At 46.2% G+C, this 18,957-nt stretch overlaps 2 protein-coding genes and 2 long non-coding RNA genes across 4 annotated transcripts in view; 2 read left to right on the forward strand and 2 right to left on the reverse strand.

Moving 5' to 3' along the window:
• LOC310677535 overlaps window positions 1-16,166 on the reverse strand; it is a 60,146-nt gene extending 43,980 nt beyond the window's left edge. The window contains exon 1 of the long non-coding RNA XR_014511245.1: window positions 15,750-16,166. This is a non-coding gene — a long non-coding RNA (uncharacterized lncRNA). The remainder of the gene's footprint in view (window positions 1-15,749) is intronic.
• The window catches only part of LOC310677547, a 161,184-nt gene that overhangs the window by 100,002 nt on the left and 42,225 nt on the right, over window positions 1-18,957 (reverse strand). The window lies entirely within an intron of this gene.
• The window catches only part of LOC310677483 (uncharacterized protein), a 37,872-nt gene that overhangs the window by 6,637 nt on the left and 12,278 nt on the right, over window positions 1-18,957 (forward strand). The gene's annotated exons all lie outside the window — the stretch shown is intronic.
• Window positions 2,540-9,737, forward strand: LOC310677491 (transmembrane protein 254-like). The gene is made up of 4 exons (XM_083440635.1): window positions 2,540-2,929; window positions 4,964-5,067; window positions 7,696-7,755; window positions 8,897-9,737. Exons 1-4 carry the CDS (start codon window positions 2,555-2,557, stop codon window positions 9,012-9,014), a joined length of 657 nt encoding a protein of 218 aa, XP_083296761.1. The 5' UTR covers window positions 2,540-2,554; the 3' UTR covers window positions 9,015-9,737.

The raw sequence follows: 18,957 nt of genomic DNA on the forward strand, positions 1-18,957 counted from the left end.
GTCTCTGTATCGCCGCTCCCTGTGGTGGCGCCTGGGGACCGGCTACGAGATAACTCTGAAGGGCTTCCCTCTCGCCATTGTCTTCCCTTATTACGTTCTCGCAGCATCAGCGCTATAAGGAACGTCTTGCTGGGGCAACGGGGGGGGGGGTGTCCTTCCCGCTCCTCTTTCTGGTCCCAACGGCCGCCCCTCCCCCACTCCCTCTCGCCTCGCCTCATAGAATAAAAGTTGACGCCGCGCGCCGTTTCCCGCCCAAACCGCCGCCGCCTGTCCTGCCCTTTGGCCACGCCTTCCCCTGCGGCATCACCTTGGCCGCCCTCCTCCTCCTCCTCCTCCCTGGTCTCCTTGGGCTTCTCCCCCCTCCCCTCGGTCTCCTCTTCGCTCCCTCTTCACACAATGACCCCCCCCACCCCACCCCGCAGGGGGGACCCACCCGTGAGGCGAGATAAGGGCATTAGCATGTCTGGCCTCTGAGGAAGGCTGCCCCCCCCCCCCTCGCCTTCCCTTCTGCTCCTTTCATTCCTTCATCCTTCTGCTCCCTTCTGGCCCCTCCAGGCTCAGCCCGTGTGTGGAAGGGGGGGTGCGGCGGCGGCTGGGCTGCCCTAAATCCGCCTCTGCTTGGAAGTTTTTGGTTCTCTTTAATTTTTGGTTGATCCTGATTTTTAATTATTATAAATCAAGACAGATCCCTTTAGTCAGAAATACGTCCCTCTCAATCCCTCCCATTTCATTTACTTATGTACTGCTTTTGAAATGAACCTCACAAAGTGGTTTACATCAATATATCAAAACAATAAGCATCCATTAAAAATGTAAGAAAACAGCAAAGGCAAACTGCAAGGGGGGAAAGTTCAATGATTTTAGGGTTGTAGCTTTTAAAAGTGTAGTTTAGTGGGAGGTTGGATCTTATTATTTATTTGTTAAATGTGAACCTCATTTTTGTTCCAAATTGTTGCTCTCTAGACCAGTTTCTATTCATCCAGACCAAATGATTCTGCCACCCTGACCAGTTAATACTTAAACTCTTCTGTATTGCTACATCAGTTTGATTACACTATTGACAGAGACCTTTGATCACCATGTTAACATCTATGATGTCATGAATAGCTCTATCTGAATTGAAATATACATGGATTTGCTGAAAGTAATCGTAAGAGAATGATAACTTGGGAAACTGCTTGGCTGTCCTCCAATTGCATTCAGGATAAGAAGACTACAGTGAGGGCAGGCAGATCTCTGAAGCACCAGGTGTGTATCCTTTCTCCTCAAGCTACTTGCCAGCTCAAACTCTGCACAGAATTTGCCCCACCGATTGGTCTACAATCTATCTCTCCCCTCCAGACTATATTTGAGTCCCAAGTAGGCTGTTCCTTTCCAGCTCCTACTTCTCTTGGCTCAACCTCTGCCTCCCAGTCTATTCCTCTTATAGGACACCACACTCTGTCCTTCACAATACGCTCAGAGTGGAAGTTGTTTTTTCCAGAGCCAACTCTTTCTCCCATTCACTGTTTATACCTCAGCCTGTCTCCTAGCCTGTCTCCCTACCTTTCTCCCACCCTCTCCAACCACAATTCCAACCCTCTTCAACCAACCCTCTCATCAAACTGTCTCTCCAAAACCTCTCCCAATCAGAGGCTGCCATTCATTAACAATTTGCAGGCAGGGAAATAAAAAGGGGGGAAAAACACTTGTTGAGCCAACCTGTCCAGCAAAAGCAACCTTTTTGACACGCAAAACCTGCCCCATTTTTTGTTTTATAAAAGAAGAGAAGGAAGGCAAATCAGAAGCAAGTGTTGAATGGTTTCTTTAAATATAAGGCTCATTATTGTTTCACAAGATGTGTGTCTTTAAGGGCCAATGCAAATAACAGGACCTAGTTTTACAGCTGTGAAGCAGTTTAGCAGGTGTTATGTTAATTAAGCTGTTATGTTAAGCTTTTATGTTAATTAAACATGTAGCTCTCTCAATACCCTGATGGATGGGTCATGCTTATTGATATATTGTAATTTAGTGCAAAGGGAGTTTTTGTTTTGTTATTAAAACCTACCAAAGGTTACTTTTGCGTTTCTTGAAATGTGTGGTTTCCCCAGCACGCCTTCTGCAGAGCAACTAATCTGCAAAATAGCCAACAGCAAGAGGGGTCAAGCACTGGGCACTGGAAAGGGCAAGAAGGGCAGACAATCAGCACATTAGGGATGGGGACTCGGTGAGTGTGCAAACTCCAGAAAGGCGAATGAGTGGGTGGTGATTTTGTGTGAATGAGGTGCGCATGGCACTACTGCACCACCACGGGCAGGTCAGCTGGTAGCGCATGGGACTCTTAATCTGAGGGTCGTGGGTCCAAGCTCCACGCTCCCTGCTCTGCAGGTGGGGGGGGGGCTAGATGATCCTCAGGGTCCCTTGCAATTGTACGATTCTACGATCCCCCCTCTTGTCTCGCTTGTCACTGTGCTGAATTGTGGCACAATGGGTCAGTGCCCTGTTAACCAGAAGTCGAGCCCACGCAGGGACGGCTTTCGGCGGGATTCCTGCACTGCAGGCGGGGTTGGACTAGATGACCCTTGGGGACCTCTTCCGACTCTCCAATTGTGCGAATTGCCGCCAGCAGTTTGCCACAAAGACTCGCACTCGCGGTGGCCCGAGAGGAAGAAGGCAGCAGCGCGGAGCCCGCGGCAGTGAGCCCCGCGTTTCCCTCCTAATCCAACCCTCCTCCTCCTCCCCAAATGCAAATACGGCGCCGTCGCCACGCCTCCCCGGAGCGCTTGCTTGGGGCTGCTGGCAAGAGGCGGCGGGAACAGATCCGATCGCCGAAGAGATGAGGAGGGTGGCGGGCTCGATGGACTCCCAGGCCGAGCACCGCGCCGATTACTTCCGACGCACCAACCTGTTCGTAATGGTGGCGATCTTGGTCGGCCTGAGCTACCACGGGGTGAGCGCAGCCTCCCTGGAGGCTCCCGGGGCACCTGGTGCGGGGAAGCGCGGGGCGCCACGGCTCCAAGGGGCACCCGGGGGGGGGGCACGTGCGGGGATCATAGCCATAGCTGCCAACTTTTCCCTTTTCTTGCGAGGAATCCTGTTCGGAATAAGGGAATTTCCCTTTAAAAAGAGAAACGTTGACAGCTAGGATCATAGTCCAACCGGGAACATTTCGCCCGAGGAGACTCGAACGCGCGACCTGGAGATTAAAGTCCTCGTGCTCCACGGGCTGAGCTATGTCTCTCTTGCCGTGGGAGCCAGAGATGGGAAGGCTTGGAGGGGATCCCTATGTACCGTACTTAGCTTTGAAGATGTTAGGGATGAGCCCGCCCAAATCAAGCGTGGTTTTTTTAAAGGTCACATTTATTTCACGGGGAGAATTTGCAGTATTCAGAAGGGCGCCCCATTGAGTTCAGTGGGCATTACTCCACTGCAAGTGGGCACAGGGTAGAAGCCTCAAGCAGGTGTTTAAACTCTTCCACTGAAATGAATGGGTTGGGGAAAAACAAAACAAACCCCGGAATCTTGAGTTATTTTCTGCTGCTCTGAAATAGAGGCCATTTTTCTTGTTTCTGTCTCCCCCCCCCCCCCCGCCCAAAGGTTTTTGGGAGCTGAATCCCTGATTGGAGTCCAGTATAAATATGTTTTCCACCGTAGTGCACTTTTAGTGCATTTCATGAAGACAGCCTGCTTTAATGCATAGCACACACTGTACTGGTGAGGTTTATTCTGGAAGTACATTATATGATAATTGTGATTTATTTTTTTAGGGGAACTAGACCGAGATCTCATATCAGCTGTGGGCTTTCTTGCCTAAGTCCAGTGTTTCAGGGTCCTCCACACCCTGCATTGTAAAATGCAATGGTCAGAACCTTTTTCAGCCGTGGGCTGGTCCACCATCCCTCAGACCATGTGGTGGGCTGGACTATTTTTTTTGGGGGGGGGAATGAACAAATTATTCCCACAAATAACCCAGAGATGTATTTTAAATAAAAGGACACATTCTACTCATGTAAAAACAGACTGATTCCTGGACCGTCTGCAGCTCAGATTGAGAAGGTGATTGGGCTGGATCTGGCCCACGGGCCTTCGGTTGCCTACCGCTGGTCAAATGGCTGCTAATTTCTGGATTGTGCCACATTGTATTGATGTCCCCAAATTTCATATATTATGTATGGATACTGGGGGATAAACACAAAAGTTGTGAATTCTGATGTTGCAGGATGATGGGTTATGTTGACATGTATATACAGTGGTACCTCAGGTTACATATGCTTCAGGTTAAATACATCTCAGGTTACAGACTCCGCTAACCCAGAAATATTACCTCGGGTTAAGAACTTTCTTTCAGGATGAGAACAGAAATTGTGCTCTGTGTTGGGATACTGCTAGGGAGACAAAGTCCATCTTGACCTTCATGTCGTCTCCAGATGTCCATCAATCTCCCGTAGACACACAGTATCAGCAATTAGCGACAGGAGCTCCAGAAATAGCTTGAAAAGGATCTAGAGCTCTTGCACACTCTATCAGCAGATATGCACAGCAAAAGTTGCACCCAGGAGAGCATTATATAGAAGTTTATTCAGTGTTGATCAGAACAGAGAAAAACCATGACTGCCTGCTAGAGATGTCTGGCAGTGAGAGAGAAACGAAAGCAAAAGACACAACAGAAACATCCTGTGAGACAGGAAATACGCAGACTCTGTGACTCAAAGCCTGCTCCCTTTTAAGGTGGAACGGAAATATCCTAACACTCTGGTGGTGCAGCAGCAGCAGCAGCAGCAGCGGGAGGCCCCATTAGCTATAGTGGTGCTTCAGGTTAAGAACGGACCTCCGGAACAAATTAAGTACGTAACCAGAGGTACCACTGTATGCCGCTTAGGAATTTGGAATATTAAGTGGTATAGCTGAAGTAAATAAAACAATACCTCCTGTATGCTTACTTAAATGTATCTCTCTTTCTCCCCTCCCCGTCCTCACACCTCAGTGGGCAGTCTTTTCACCCTCAACAATCCCCTATGACCTTCTGGGACCATTAGGCACCGTCACTAAATATTTGGTGGAAAACCATAAAACTCTTCTCAATATCGGGTAAGCTGAATTCTCATCTTCCACCTGTTCACATTCCTTCTGCTCACCCAACAGTGGGGATTTTGGGGGTGAGTGGGAGGGTGAGTAACATAATATGTGGCCATATGTATGTGTTTCCCCTTGCATATTGGGAGGGACAAGTGAAATGTAAGAGCAAGCTACAGTCAAGCAATGTATTTGAGATTATAGAGTCATAGAATTGTAGAGTTTCTAACAATGGACCCAGGGCCTCATTCTTTTCTCTTCCTTCCTTTTAAATTGTAAAAACCAGTCTGACACATGTGTGAAGGGTGGATCGGGACAGGCTGTCTAACCTTTGTTCCTCTTCCTCTGGTAGTTTTCCAGCCCATAATTATCTCCCCTGAGCACTTTTGTCACCTGGGTTAAAGCATAGCTGTCAATTTACAGATTTGAAAATAAGGGACCAGCAGCCTCGAAAAAAGGGATCAGCAGCCAAAATAAGGGATTTTGGCTTGGCTTATACAGAAATCCCGCACTCATGGAGCCATGCTGCTTTGGCTGCAACTGACTGTGTTTTGCAGGGGGTTGGACTAGATGATCCTAAGGGTCTACAATTCCCACCAAAGAAGAGTGGCAGACAAAACTGATGAACAACGTCGAGATGGCAAAGCTTACAGGCAGAATTAGAAACCAGGAAGAGGACCTCTTTAATAAAGAATGGGGAAAGTTTATAATTTCACCCCCAAGTTCAAAAAAAGGAGGGGGTGAGGGCACTAGACACACAGCACTTGTGTGAGTTCGCTCTCCCGGACGCTACTTCTGATCGCGCCACCTGGTTGCAGGAGCTCATAATAAACAATTAGATAGCAGCAAATGCACATGTTTCGAGTGAAGAAAGGGAGTACTGACTGCTAACTGAAGCGACCTCTGTGAAGCTGAGCGACGGGTTGGATTCAACAGGAAAATATATCAAGAAGATACATCAAAGATGTTGGTATGTCGGAACGGGGCGGAAAGGGGGGGGGCTTTTCTTTTTTCCTCTATGTGATTACCTAACAATCCCCCCCCCCCCAAGAAGAACCATTGCACAATTGATAACAAGTGAGATAATTATGAACTGTGTGGAAATGAACTATTAACCAAAGGCTTTGTTTTGTGGAAGATCTGGAAAGGAATGGAAGGCTCTTGGAATGACGCAGTTTTAAAAAGAGATTCGCCATGACAGGCAGGCTTTGTTGCAGGATTTACGATCAAGAGGAGGAGGAAGCCATGACTTTGTTATCATACTTGACTCTGTGTTTGAACTGGCAGAACCTCATGAAAAGATCGATGTGGGAGCGACAACTCTGTGAAAGCTAATGAGCAGACGTTAAGACTGTTTTTTATGGAAGTGCTGAAATGGCGTCTGCTCTCTGAACATGATTTTTGGATTAATGTGAAAATCCACACAGGATTATAACACGTTTGTTTCAACTCACTTGTGGAGACTTTCAGAGGGTATAAAGAAAGGAAAAATATACGATAACAAGAAGAAGAGATGATTTGTAAAGGAGAACAACAAAGAACAGAATGGACAGAACTGTGAACATCAAATGGACAGAATTGTGAACACCAAGGCAGCAGCAATAAGAGATGACCTGATCCCTTTCTGAGCTCGAAGCATGGGTACCCCCAACAAAATTTAAAATTTGGCTTTGTAATTTGGAACTAATGTGATTTGATTCGTTTGTTAATAAAAATTATTTTAAAAAAGAGAGAGGGAGGGAGGGAGGGAGGGAGGGAGGGAGGGAGGGAGGGAGACTCTCACCCACGCTGCCCGTGAGCCCGGCATGAGGTAGTTGCGGCGCCGCAGCGGCCGCTGAAGCACCGCCCTTCTGTGTCCCTCCCCATCCCCTCCTCTTCCTCCTCCCTCAGGCCGCCTCCTCAGCCGCCGCTGCCACCTACGGCTTCCCCTGATAGCGCGGCAGAAGTTTTGCAAGAGAGGGGCTGCCTGCCCGCCTGCCGCCACCCATCTCCTCATGACACGCCCCTGAGGGGGAAAAAGGAGAGACGGAGACACAGCAGCTCATGCGCGTGCTCTCTCTTGCTCTCTCGAGGCGGAGGACCCTGAGCCGCTGCTTCCCTCCTGAGCTAGGCAAACATGAAACCTGGGAAATTTAAGGGACATCATCAATCCGGGACAGCAGCGGGAAACGGCGCTGGGATAAGGGAGTTTCCTGCCAAATAAGGGACGGTTGACAGCTATGGGTTAAAGAGCAGCTCCATACATGCCTTACTCCACTTGGACTGTGTAGTGTTTCTGGTCTGGTTTAGGCTATGCGTAACTTGTTATTAGAAATATGCACATTAATATAAAGGGCAGGGCAGAATGAGTGCCTGCTTTTTGAAAACCCCATTCCTGCACCTGTTGTGTGTTTCTCTTGCACAAGCCATGCTTACCGAAATGAACAGGCATTGCACAAAGCATATTTGTGTTGCTTCAGTGAACTCCTGTCCATTTCACAAGGGCTTGCATGAGAAATAACAGGGTTGTGTCCCCTGTTAATTAGCTGGTGACTGGGGATGTGTTTGGCTTTCCCCCTGGGAATACCTAAATCTTTGGGGCTAAATCTTTATCTTGCTTTAATTTACATCAGTTACAAATGGTGTTATTTTCCTTCCTTTCAGATGTTTTCTTACCTGGTTAGGCCATGTCTTGGAAGCATTATTTGCCCTCAAGCTATGCAAGTAAGCTATTTTTATTTTATTTTGGGTCTCTCTTCTACCTCCACCTCCCTCTGCCCTCTCCTAAACAGCAGATAGCGTGGCAAAGCTGCGCCTGGGCTTGTAAGCTGGTTTCCTGGGTACGGATATGGGGTGTTGTGCATGAGCACTCCCTCTCACTGCCTTAAGTGGTATGGAAGTGACACACAGGTTTTAATAATCTTCACATCCTAGCTGCAAGAATTGGGTCTAAAGTAAATTCTGTCAAGGACCGACTTCAGAGCTGTTGTTGAATTTGCCTTTTAAAAACCAACCAGTGCTTTCCAACATTGAACCAATGAGGTGTGCTGTGCATTGGAACCCAACCCAGCTGTGGCAGGTGAACTTACCCTGATCCTTTTGTCAGGTTTCTTAAAAAATAATAATAAAGGCGCTGGCACTAGTTTACAAAGCCTTATACATCTGAGGACCAGGATACCTAAAAGGCTGTCTTGCACCTTATATATACAACTTATGGTTGCATTCTGCAGGAGAGGGCCTCTTGCAGATACCATCTCATCAGGAGATCTGCTCCGTATAATCCGGGGACCTTAAATTTTGGTGGCACCTACCCCTGAGAACTCTGTCTATTGTCTTTTAGGCACCTCTTAAAGACCTTCCTCTTCTAAGAAGCCTTTTAATCAGAATTTTATCCTGGCCCTTATCTGCATTGTGTTTATATATGCCTTTATTGTTGATGATTTTGTATTGTTAATTGCTCTGGGATGTATAAATGAAGTAAGCAAAATAAAAGAGCATAAAAGAAGCACAAGAAGGAGCCAGTGACTGTGTAAGGCTGGTCTGTGTGAGTGCCAGTAGAGGAGTAACAATATGATAGTTCTAAATCCCAGATATATGCACTTGGATTCAAAACCCTGTTTGGAGGTTATCTGGAACGAGTGACTGCATTGCTGATATCTTTCCTTCATTGGTGTATCACATGCCACTCTGGAAAGTTCCCTGAAGGATTCTGGTGAGGGAGCAGGGGTGTGGATGACAGCCCAACTTCAGTTTCTGCCCATCCTCCAAGCAGCTGAGGGCAAAATAGACATCTATCTACTTAACTTGGATTTTAAGTACTACATGCAGAAATGTCAGGCTTTATCTGTCTGTCTCTTCACTGCAGGATGAAAGGCATCACAGACCCTTCAACTCAGCGGTTGTGGTTGGTTCAATCATTTTTCTTTGGAATGGGATCTCTCTACCTTTTGTTCACCTACAACCCCCGGAAGAAAAGCGCGTGAAGGATTCAGCCAGAAGAGAAGGTTCCAACACATTCTAGCTTTGGGGTATATTTTTCAGCTGAAGCAAGAAAAGGGGCGCTACCCTTATGCTATTCATATAATCAGTTATCAGTAATCAATATATTCACATATGCACACATAGCAGGGCTTACAGTAATATCATAATCCATTTGAATCAAGAAAAGCTTTTTGCCTAAGCTAACTGCAAACTGCTTGGAACCGCAAGTCCAGAACCAACATTTCACCTAGTAACATCCTGCACCCTATAGGAAAAGGGAAGCCATGAATCACAAGGCGCTGGTACAAATCCCCCCCTCCCCAACTACAGGCTAAAATGGTCCACAAAACAGGAAGGGCCAAACCACAAAAACTCCCTACAGAGCAGATGCATAAGGGGGAGGTAGCGCCAGGAGATTCCCACCCTGAGTCTTATTTCCCTGTTCTGTCAGAACTAGGGAAAAGGTCAGACTGTGCATCATTGTGCAGACAATGGAAAGCAGAAGTTAGGAGTGAACTCTGTGTAAGATCAGGAGCATGGCAAGAAGCGCGCTAATTGGTTATTTTTCGCTGGCGTTCGTGACTGTCTCATGATTGTCTCATGATCTGTGATTTGCTCAGGTATATATTCTCAGGATTTGTATGCTTCAGGGTCCCAGTCTTTTGGAAAGGATTCCAACTGGGTCCATTATTGCTCAGCAATAAACCTCACCACCTTTTCTCCAAGTTGCTGTGTCTGTCTGATCCTTGTTTAACCCTAAGTGGGTACCTCCTATATTTCACGTGCTTCACAGCGAGAGGGATGGGTGTATTTGTTGGGATACTGCCAGGGAGACAAAGTCCATCATGACTCCACGTCGTCTTCGACGTCCATTGATCTCCCGTAGACACGCAGTATCAGCAATTAGCGACACGAGCTCCAGAAATAGCTTCCCACATTCCAGAGCCGAGCACGCTCTATCAGCAGATAAGCACACAGCGAAAGATGCACTCAGGAGAGCATTATTTACAATTTTATTTCTGCGTTGATCAGAACAAAGAAAAACATGACTGCCTGCTTCAGAGTTCTGGCAGAGAGAGACGAAAACAAAGACACAACAGAAACATCCTGTGAAAACAGGAAATACGCAGACTCTGTGACTCAAAGCCTGCTCCCTTTTAAGGTGGAATAGAAATATCCTAACATCCTCCCCCTTTCCGTGTAACCTGTAGTACCTGTGGTTCAACCCAATTGCAACCTCTGTACATAAACCTTAAGTTGTTCTCTGTTAACAACCTTAGACAACAGATCAGCAGGAATTTCATTTCCTGGCAGGTAGGACACCTGAATGAGTCCTTTCTGAATACACTCTCTTGCACGATGTAACTTAATCTGCAAGTACTTGGTTCTTTGCTTGCAACTCTCTGAGTTCAGCAAAGCCAAACAGGATCTATTGTCTTGATACACTTGTACAGGACATTTCACAGAAACTCTGATGTCCTTAAACAGTTGCATCAACCATTCTCAATCCATGAGTGAAAATGACAGAGCATTGAGTTCTGCTTCACAGGAACTTAGGCTCCCTGTCATCTGCTTCTTGCACAGCCAGTCAAACAGACAGTGGTTGTACATGTAGCATACTCCAGAAGTGCTTGTACCATCCGTGGTGTCACTTCCAAAACTTGCATCTGCAAAGATTTCAAGACCTCCAGTCTTCTGACTGGTGAACCTCAGCCTGTAGTGCATAGTCCCTTTCAAATAGCGGGCTATGCGCTTCAGAGCTTTCCAATCCTGAACAGTAGGATTGTTAGCATGTCTGCTAAGCAGATTAGTGCTTACAGCTATGTCAGGTCTTGAGCATCTAGCAATGAAATTCAACTTGCCTAGAATGCATCTGTACAGCGTAGTGTCAGAAAACGCTTCAGCAATACTATCTACCTGGTAACCTGCCACCATCGGTGTGTCTGCTGGGTTTGCATCAACCAAATTCAACCTGGTTAATACATCGGCAATTTTCTGTGTTTGATGTACCAGAAAATTACCTGCTCGGTCCCTCTCCACCTGCAGAGAAAGATAGTTGGATACCTCACCAAGATCCTTCATGTTAAAGTGCTCCTTCAGCTGAGCTAGGGTGCTTTGGTACAAAGCCTGATTCTTCCAAAACATCAGAAGATCATCAACAAAACATAAACAATACACTTTGTTTTGCCCCTCCTCTTTGACAAACACACATGGATCAGCTTTGCCCTGGTGAAAACCTAGAGAAAGCAATGTCTCAGTGAGTTTTGTGTTCCAACACCTGGCACTCTGCTTGAGACCATATAAGGATTTCCGCAGTTTACAGACCATTCCCTTCTGTATCTGCATTCCATCAGGTGGAAGCATATACAGCTCCTCCCCCAAAATCCCGTACAAAAAAGCTGTATTAATGTCATGATGGTAAACATGCAGTTTCTCCTCCGCAGTAATCTTGAGCATCAGCCAAACGCTCTCATATTTGATGGTGGGTGAGTAGGTCTCGTGGTAATCCTGTCCTGGCACCTGTGAAAAACCTCTGGCAACCAATCTGGCTTTGTGTCTGACAACCTTGCCATTCTGGTCTGTCTTGGCCTTGAAGACCCATTTGCTGCCAACCAGCCTCATTCCTGGGACTACTGGTACCAGTTCCCAAGTTTGGTTCCTATTCAAGGAATCAACTTCAGCCTTCATGGCATTAAGCCAAGGCTCAGCATCTTTAGAGATTAACTCCTGAACCTCTTTGAAGCTTGAAGGTTCCCACACCTTCTCTGAGCTACTAAGAACAGCAGTTGCTGTGTTAGCAAACTCATCAGCAAATCTCTTTGGAGGTTTGCCCTTCGTCGCCCTTTCAGACCTGCGTACTAGACGCAAGTCTTCTGGACTCATCTCCTCCTTCTTAGGAGAAAAATGACCAATGGTGAACAGTGGTTCTTCCAGTTCATTGTCAGACGCATCAGATGGTCTGACTGAGGCCTTTGTGCTCTTGTAGTCTGCTGTGTCATCACTGTCACTGACATCAGCAGCAGCGCCGCCCACTGAACTGGAATCCGAACTCTGATCATCATCACCATCATCCTCAGCTTCCTCAGCTTCCTTAGCATCATCTGCTTTTTTCACATCACCTTCATCTTCCTCTGGGTAACTCTGGAAAATTCCCACATTTCCCCCCCACTTAGGATTGTACTCAACACTCTTTGTGAACTTAATGGACTTAGAGTGAGTCTTCCATACCCTGTATGCTCCTTTTTCATACCCCATGAACAAACCATGTGCCCCACACTTCCCAAGCTTGTTGCTCTGTGGGGTGTGTACCCACATGTCAGAACCAAAGATTCTCATGTGCTTGACGTTAGGTTTCTTACCAAACATCTTCTCGTAGGGGGTACAACCAATAGGTGATGACAACCTGCGATTAAACGTGCAAACAAAAGTCGACAGAGCCTCCCCCCAAAACTTATCAGGGAGATTGGCATCATGCAACATTGTTTTCAGTCCTTGCAGCAACGTTTGATTTGCTCGCTCTGCAAGCCCATTCATCCATGGCGATCTAGGCGTTGACAAGTCATGCTGGATTCCCTTCTCAGTCAGAAAAGCTTCAAATTGCTGAGAAGTGAATTCCCTGCCTCGATCAGTAATGAGACAGCCGATACGTTTACTGTGAACATTCTCCAACCAAGCACAGAATGCCTTAAACCTAGGAAATGCTTGCGATTTCTGCTCGAGCATAAACACATGAATGTACCTGGAAAAAGAATCAATTAGAACCATGAAGTACCTTGCTCCACCCAAAGAGGGGACAAGTGGACCTACCAGGTCTGTGTGGACTAGCTGGTAGGGTTTGGAAGCCTGCCTGCTAGACTCCTTGCTTTTTGGAGCAACCTTCACCTTGTTCTCTGCACAAGAAACACATTTCATGTGAAACCTACAAGGTTTGATGTTCAAACCGTCAACCAATCCAGGCATCTTGGCCAGCACCTGCCAAGACATGTGACAAAATCTTCTGTGTGCTTCATGAACACATCCTGCATGAAGAACTTTGTTTGTGCAACACAACAAGAATCAACATTAGACACAGCAACAGCATTGTCGTCATAAGTTATACAGAATAAGCCATCCATAAACTTTGCATGCAAAATGTCCTCTTTGCCTTTCCTGATGACACAGACGCTCCTCTTGAAGGAAATCTGAAAACCACGCCCAGTCAGCTGTGGGACACTGAGCAAATTGTTTGCTGCACCTGGAACATAAAGTACATTTTTGATGGTAGTGTGCAGACTTGCCAGTCTCACAGTCCCTTCTCCTGCAATCCGTAACGTCCTTCCATCAGCCAGGTGGATCTCACCATCTTGAGGTGTGAAGGAGATAAAGAGATGCTTATCTTTTGCCAGATGGCGGGTGCATCCAGAATCTACAACAAATCTGGCCTTGGCCTTTGGAGCAGCTTTTCTGGCAAGCAAAACCTTGTTTTCCACCGGCGTGGGCTTAAGCTGCTTGCCCCCCTGCTCCTGGCCATCAGAATTGCCTTTAGCCTTTGGAGAAGCAGTGCCCGCAAACAAAGCCTTGTTTTCCACTGGCGTGGGCTCTTCACCCCCCCCCTTCTGCTTCTGGCCATCTGCAGGCATCTCTCTGTTTACTTCTGGCCTTCCGGTATCTGTGAGGATGACCTTGGCTCCTATGAGAAACAGAGCTCTCAGCTGCCGACTCCTTGGCTCCCCCTGGAGGCTGGAATGCTGCCTGGGATGACATCGCAGTCAGCTCCCCCTGCAGCTTGCAACCGGTGCCCTCGGCATCCCTGCATTCACTTGCATTCCGGGAAACAGCCAGGACCTCCGATGCAGTCAAACTCTGGGCTGGGTTGACTGGCAGATGGGCTATCTTCAAAGCATTCCACATCGCACGTGCAGTCACATTGCCAGCTAGTGTTTTAATTTCCTCCAGAGAGATGGACAAGACTATTACGTCAATGGCCCTTGAATCTTGGGCCTTCCATCTATCTGTCAGAGGAACTGGAGGGGCTTCACACACAGTATGCCACACTCCAAACTTTCGTAGTAAACTCTCACGCCACACAGCCCAGTTCTCATAATTTAGCCCATTTAGCTTTGGGCAGTCAGCAGCTTCAGAGGATTGTAAAAGATCCATCTCAGCTATTCACTTGAGCCGTGAGCCTTTTTCACTTCAGAGGCTTCTTATCTTGGCAGCTCATTAATCATGAAGCCTGCTTGGCTCGGCTCCCAGACCAATTTACGCCAGCCGGACATCAGAAAAGCCTTATTTGCTTTCGCTTTTCCCACATACCTCAGCAATCTGTCGCAGTCTTACTCTCCTGTAAGTGCCGTGAATCTGGGCCCAAAACCTGTTGTTGGGATACTGCCAGGGAGACAAAGTCCATCATGACTCCACGTCGTCTCCCGACGTCCATTGATCTCCCGTAGACACACAGTGTTAGCAATTAGCGACATGAGCTCCAGAAATAGCTTCCCACATTCCAGAGCCGAGCACGCTCTATCAGCAGATAAGCACACAGCGAAAGATGCACTCAGGAGAGCATTATTTACAAGTTTATTTCTGCGTTGATCAGAACAAAGAAAAACATGACTGCCTGCTTCAGAGTTCCAGCAGAGAGAGACGAAAACAAAGACACAACAGAAACATCCTGTGAAACAGGAAATACGCAGACTCTGTGACTCAAAGCCTGCTCCCTTTTAAGGTGGAACGGAAATATCCTAACAGTATTCCTAAATATTTTGTGTGTGTTCAGAAGTGTGGCAATCTTCTCTTTCTTTTCTTTTTTTTAAATAATTTTAATTAACCGACCAACCAAATCAAATCAAATCAAATCACATAAGTTCCAAATTACAAAGCCGAATTTTAAATTTTTGTTGGGGGTACCCATATTTCAAGTTCCGAAGGGGATCCAATCATCTTCTTGCTGCTGCTTTAATGTCCACAAATCTGTCCAAATAATGTTCACAATTCTATCCAATCCTTTCTTGTTGTTCTCCACCTCTCTTCTTGTTGTTTTCATATATTTTTCCTTTCTCTTTGTGACCTCTGATGGTCTCCACTAGCGGGTTAAGACAAATTGTAATCCTGTGTGGATATTTCCGTTCATCCAAGAGCCATATCCAGACGGTTTCCGTATAGCATCGCTTCCATAAATAAAGACACTCTTACCGTCGTTAATCTTCACAGGTCTGTCGCCTTTCTCAGACCACTGAGGAGGTTCGCCAGGAATCCAGTATGAAAACAAATTCATTCCTCCTCCCGGTTGTCAATCTTTCTTAATGGTCAGGACCAAAATGCCAACACTCACAAGATATCTGCATAGGACCAATTTAAAATAGGGGTGACAAACAGAGCAAGCACAGAGCAACCTATAGTCTCTACTTCTCAGGTCTAACAGTAGCCTTATTCATAAACTGAGCTGTATAGAAGTGTGGTGAGGCATCTTCCTTTGGGCCCAACTTGCACCTGTCTGTTGCTCCCCTGGTTTTGCCTGCATCCATGGCTGGATTGTCCTCTATAAGTGATTGCATGGATAGTCCCCTTCATTTATGAGCCTCTTTCTCCCCTCCCCCGCCACCCTTTTTACAGGTAAGGATTGCAGATTAAGCAGGTCTGGGAGCACTGATCTCTACATGCAGCCACACTGTGTCCAGGGTGTAGCTGTGACTGGGAGGCAAGGTGGCATTTTCATTCTCTTTCATTTGCACCAAGACCAAGAGGGCTAATGCTACTACATTAGTAATAATAATAATAATAATAATAATAATAATAATAATTACTATTAAAAAATAATGTGCAACAGTGCAGATTATCCTTGTTGGGCATCCAGTTTTAGCAGGTGGCTTGGTTAACTTTTCTTCCCCTTTCTTGAGAAATAAACCTCTTCTATTTCTCACCCACCTTCCCACCCAGAGTTTAAAGGGGTTTATCCGCAGGTAGATGCGGTCAGCATTGCATCCTGAACATTTTGCAATCTTTCTCCACAAACTCTGCCACCACCCCTCTGATTTATAATGGTCTACCAGCAGGTTTTGCTCTTATGTTTTCTTGGTGCTCTCTTAACAACCTGCATGCATTGCAAAGCACTTTAGTTAATAACCGTGGCACTAAACTCTTGGGCATGGCGCAAGCTTTTCTTGAAGTACAAAAGATGCCCCCCCCCGAAATACATCAAAGCAGGTCTACTAGTTTCAATCTGAGAGAAAGCTTTGATAGAGCTTTCATTAGGCGTTCCTCATCCAAGCTGTGTCGTGATAGACAGAGCTGTCTGTGGGGAAGGTTTAGAAACAGCACATTAGTTGGATTTGGAGGAAGTAGTTAACAGTGCCTGTCAGATGAGTGGGTGTCTAATTCATAGATGTGTTGGCCAATGTGTTTAGTATCTGTTCAGTATCTACATGTTTAGTACCTACATGTTATGCAATGCCACCACCCAGATCTGAGAAAGGAAAATTACTGGTGCAGTTTTTCCCTGGCATGGCATTGCTTGGCAGGGTGAAGTGGTTTACAAGATTTTACCCTCTCTAGAGAGACTTTTCACTACTATAAACTCAGGGGCAGAATGAAGGTGAGAAGCAAAGGGCACCAGCACAGAGCTTGAATAAACCCCTCCACCCCACCAACTTTTTAGCATTTTGTATTAGTGCAGTGCATTTTTACTGTAGTGCATGCCATTGTTATGTTGGTGCAGGAGACAGGTCCGTTGATTCTGTGCCTGAGCAAGTATATAAAGGTTACGACTCTCTGCCACATTAGACCATAGTTCTTGCCTTTGGTTTGGACTTTTAATTCTCTTGATGATTTCTTCTGAAATGCCCTATAATGTCTTTCAAACTCTGTGTCTCATTTGGATTTATTTTTAGGCAGCTCTTAAGAACACTGCTGCTCAGTCTTAGCTCAGCATTTTGCCTTTGTGCTTGAACACCCTGCATATTCCGTCATGCTTGTTGTATTGAGAATCACCTCTTTAACACATCACATTTTACCTGGCTATTGTCTGGATGATTAAAGGTAGCTTTTGCTGTTCTTTATACTGTTAGTACTTGAAGGGAAACTTGGTGAGCTGTTTGACTGTTGCATCTTGTGATAAAAATGTGTCCTAAGACAGGGTGCTTAATTGGTATAATGCTGCATTTTGAGCTGATAATTTCCGAGAGCTGTCTCACTGCTGGCCTTGAATAAAGCTAATAATTCTCTCTAAAATATAATGCATGCCCTGAAATTGTTACAAAGGATGGGGTGGTGGTTTCACATCCTTAAAGCAGGGGTGCCAAAACACAAAGTATAGGGCCCCCTAAGGATTCCTAATGCAGCCTGGGTTTCCTCAACACCTTCTAGGAAATTTTGAACAAAAACCAGGCCTTCATAGGATGAAGGGGTTGACTCAACAATACCTGCTTTTGTGTGACATCGTATCGGGTTCTTTCCTCAGTTCCCTTTGTTTGAAGCAGGAATGCTAAGGAGTTGGTGACGAAATGCGCTTGGGCATCCCAGGAACATGGCCAGATAATTTGTACAAGTGTGCATGTGTATACATACACAAACATGTTGTTCTTGCATTCACACTACAGATGTGTTAAGAGCAAATGGCTTGCCAAAGCAGGCACAACCATTTTGGATTACTCTCATTGTAGTGTCTGACTTGAGGCAGAATTTAACCCTTGCCCATCTGCCAAATTGGGAATTAGACATTCTCATCCCTGCCCTATGGAGTGGGCATAGACAGGTCTGCCCTGATCTCTCAAGCAAATCTCTCCCTTCCCCTAAGACTGCATTGATTTTTGACTAGGAAAGGGGGAAAAACTGTTTGTGTGAGTGCATGTGTGACAGTGTAGGGTGGTCGCATCCACTTTTGTCCATACCCACCACTGGCATGTTGCCCCCAGAGGGTTGGCAAAGGGTGATGTGACAAAACTGTGCATTGTCCTTGCTGGAGAATATGCAGGAATCTGTCTTTACTTGCAACTGGCCTGAGAACATATTGTCCACATCGGAATGCCCAGTCAGTTTATATATGGAGTTTCACAGTAGCCCTGTATAGGACAATCTCTCAAGCCAACATTAAGCGTAAAAAAGAAAAGAAAGGGTTAACAACACACACACCAGGCATTAAAAATAGCAGTAAAGATGTTTGGAAACCAGACTAATGAAATATTTGAAAGTCCTCTGAAAAAATGTGGCTTGACTTGCCTGTGAAAAAGTGGGAGGGAAGAGGTCAAGATAGATAAACTTCTGGGAACAGAATGTCATAGTCTCTCAGCACCAGCACAGGAAACTCATCGCCACCTTTTTCAGCTGCCTGCAGGAATTCATAGCATACAAGGACATTTTGCAATATGCATATTAAAAGGGTTAATGTTATATGCAGGACGATACTTGGGTAGATAGCAGGAGCAGCGCAAGCCATTTTGTTAGCTGAGGCAAAGGACATGTTTGCGCATTTCCCCATTATTTCCACGAAATCTGATTAGGCTGGTCACTGAACTTTCAGCACTGCTGATGGGGCAGAGTCCTCAGCTGCACTCTAGGGCAGCAGAATAGCATAGGGAGTGCAGGGCAGAAAACATGACAGACATTTTGGGCCTCTTTCCACCCCTCAGAATTTGTCGCCTGAGGCAGCTGCCTCACAGAAGGGTAGGAAACCCTGGGTGCAGGCAGTTTATAGCTTCTAATGTTCTGACAGATCCAAGCCTTGATGAGCTTCCAGTGTAACATTCAGTCCAGAGGGGGAAGGGATGACGATGGGATGAGGGACGGTAACTAGGGGAATATGCGTCCTTTCTGGAGGGAGAACATGAAACTCCTCAGCAGCTCCTGGGATGCCAGTTTCTTCCCCCAGGGCCTTCCACGTGATAATGAGCTAAAGGGACTCACCTGTGGAGGTGTCCCCTCTCATTTTGCCCACTAGGAAAGAGATCTTGTCATTTCTCAGTACTGTAG

This window comes from Podarcis tiliguerta, assembly GCF_965153285.1.
Source record: "Podarcis tiliguerta genome assembly, chromosome: 5".
Classification (NCBI taxonomy): Eukaryota; Metazoa; Chordata; class Lepidosauria; order Squamata; family Lacertidae; genus Podarcis; species Podarcis tiliguerta.

What these genes read in the sequence shown, in the direction of transcription:
- LOC310677491 (XM_083440635.1), top strand. Translation starts at nt 2,555, where the DNA reads ATGACCCTTGGGGACCTCTTCCGACTCTCCAATTGTGCGAATTGCCGC. An exon ending in AAAACTCTTCTCAATATCGG is followed by an intron (nt 5,068 to 7,695) that starts GTAAGCTGAATT and finishes CCTTCCTTTCAG; the next exon opens with ATGTTTTCTTACCTGGTTAG. An exon ending in TTTGCCCTCAAGCTATGCAA is followed by an intron (nt 7,756 to 8,896) that starts GTAAGCTATTTT and finishes TCTTCACTGCAG; the next exon opens with GATGAAAGGCATCACAGACC.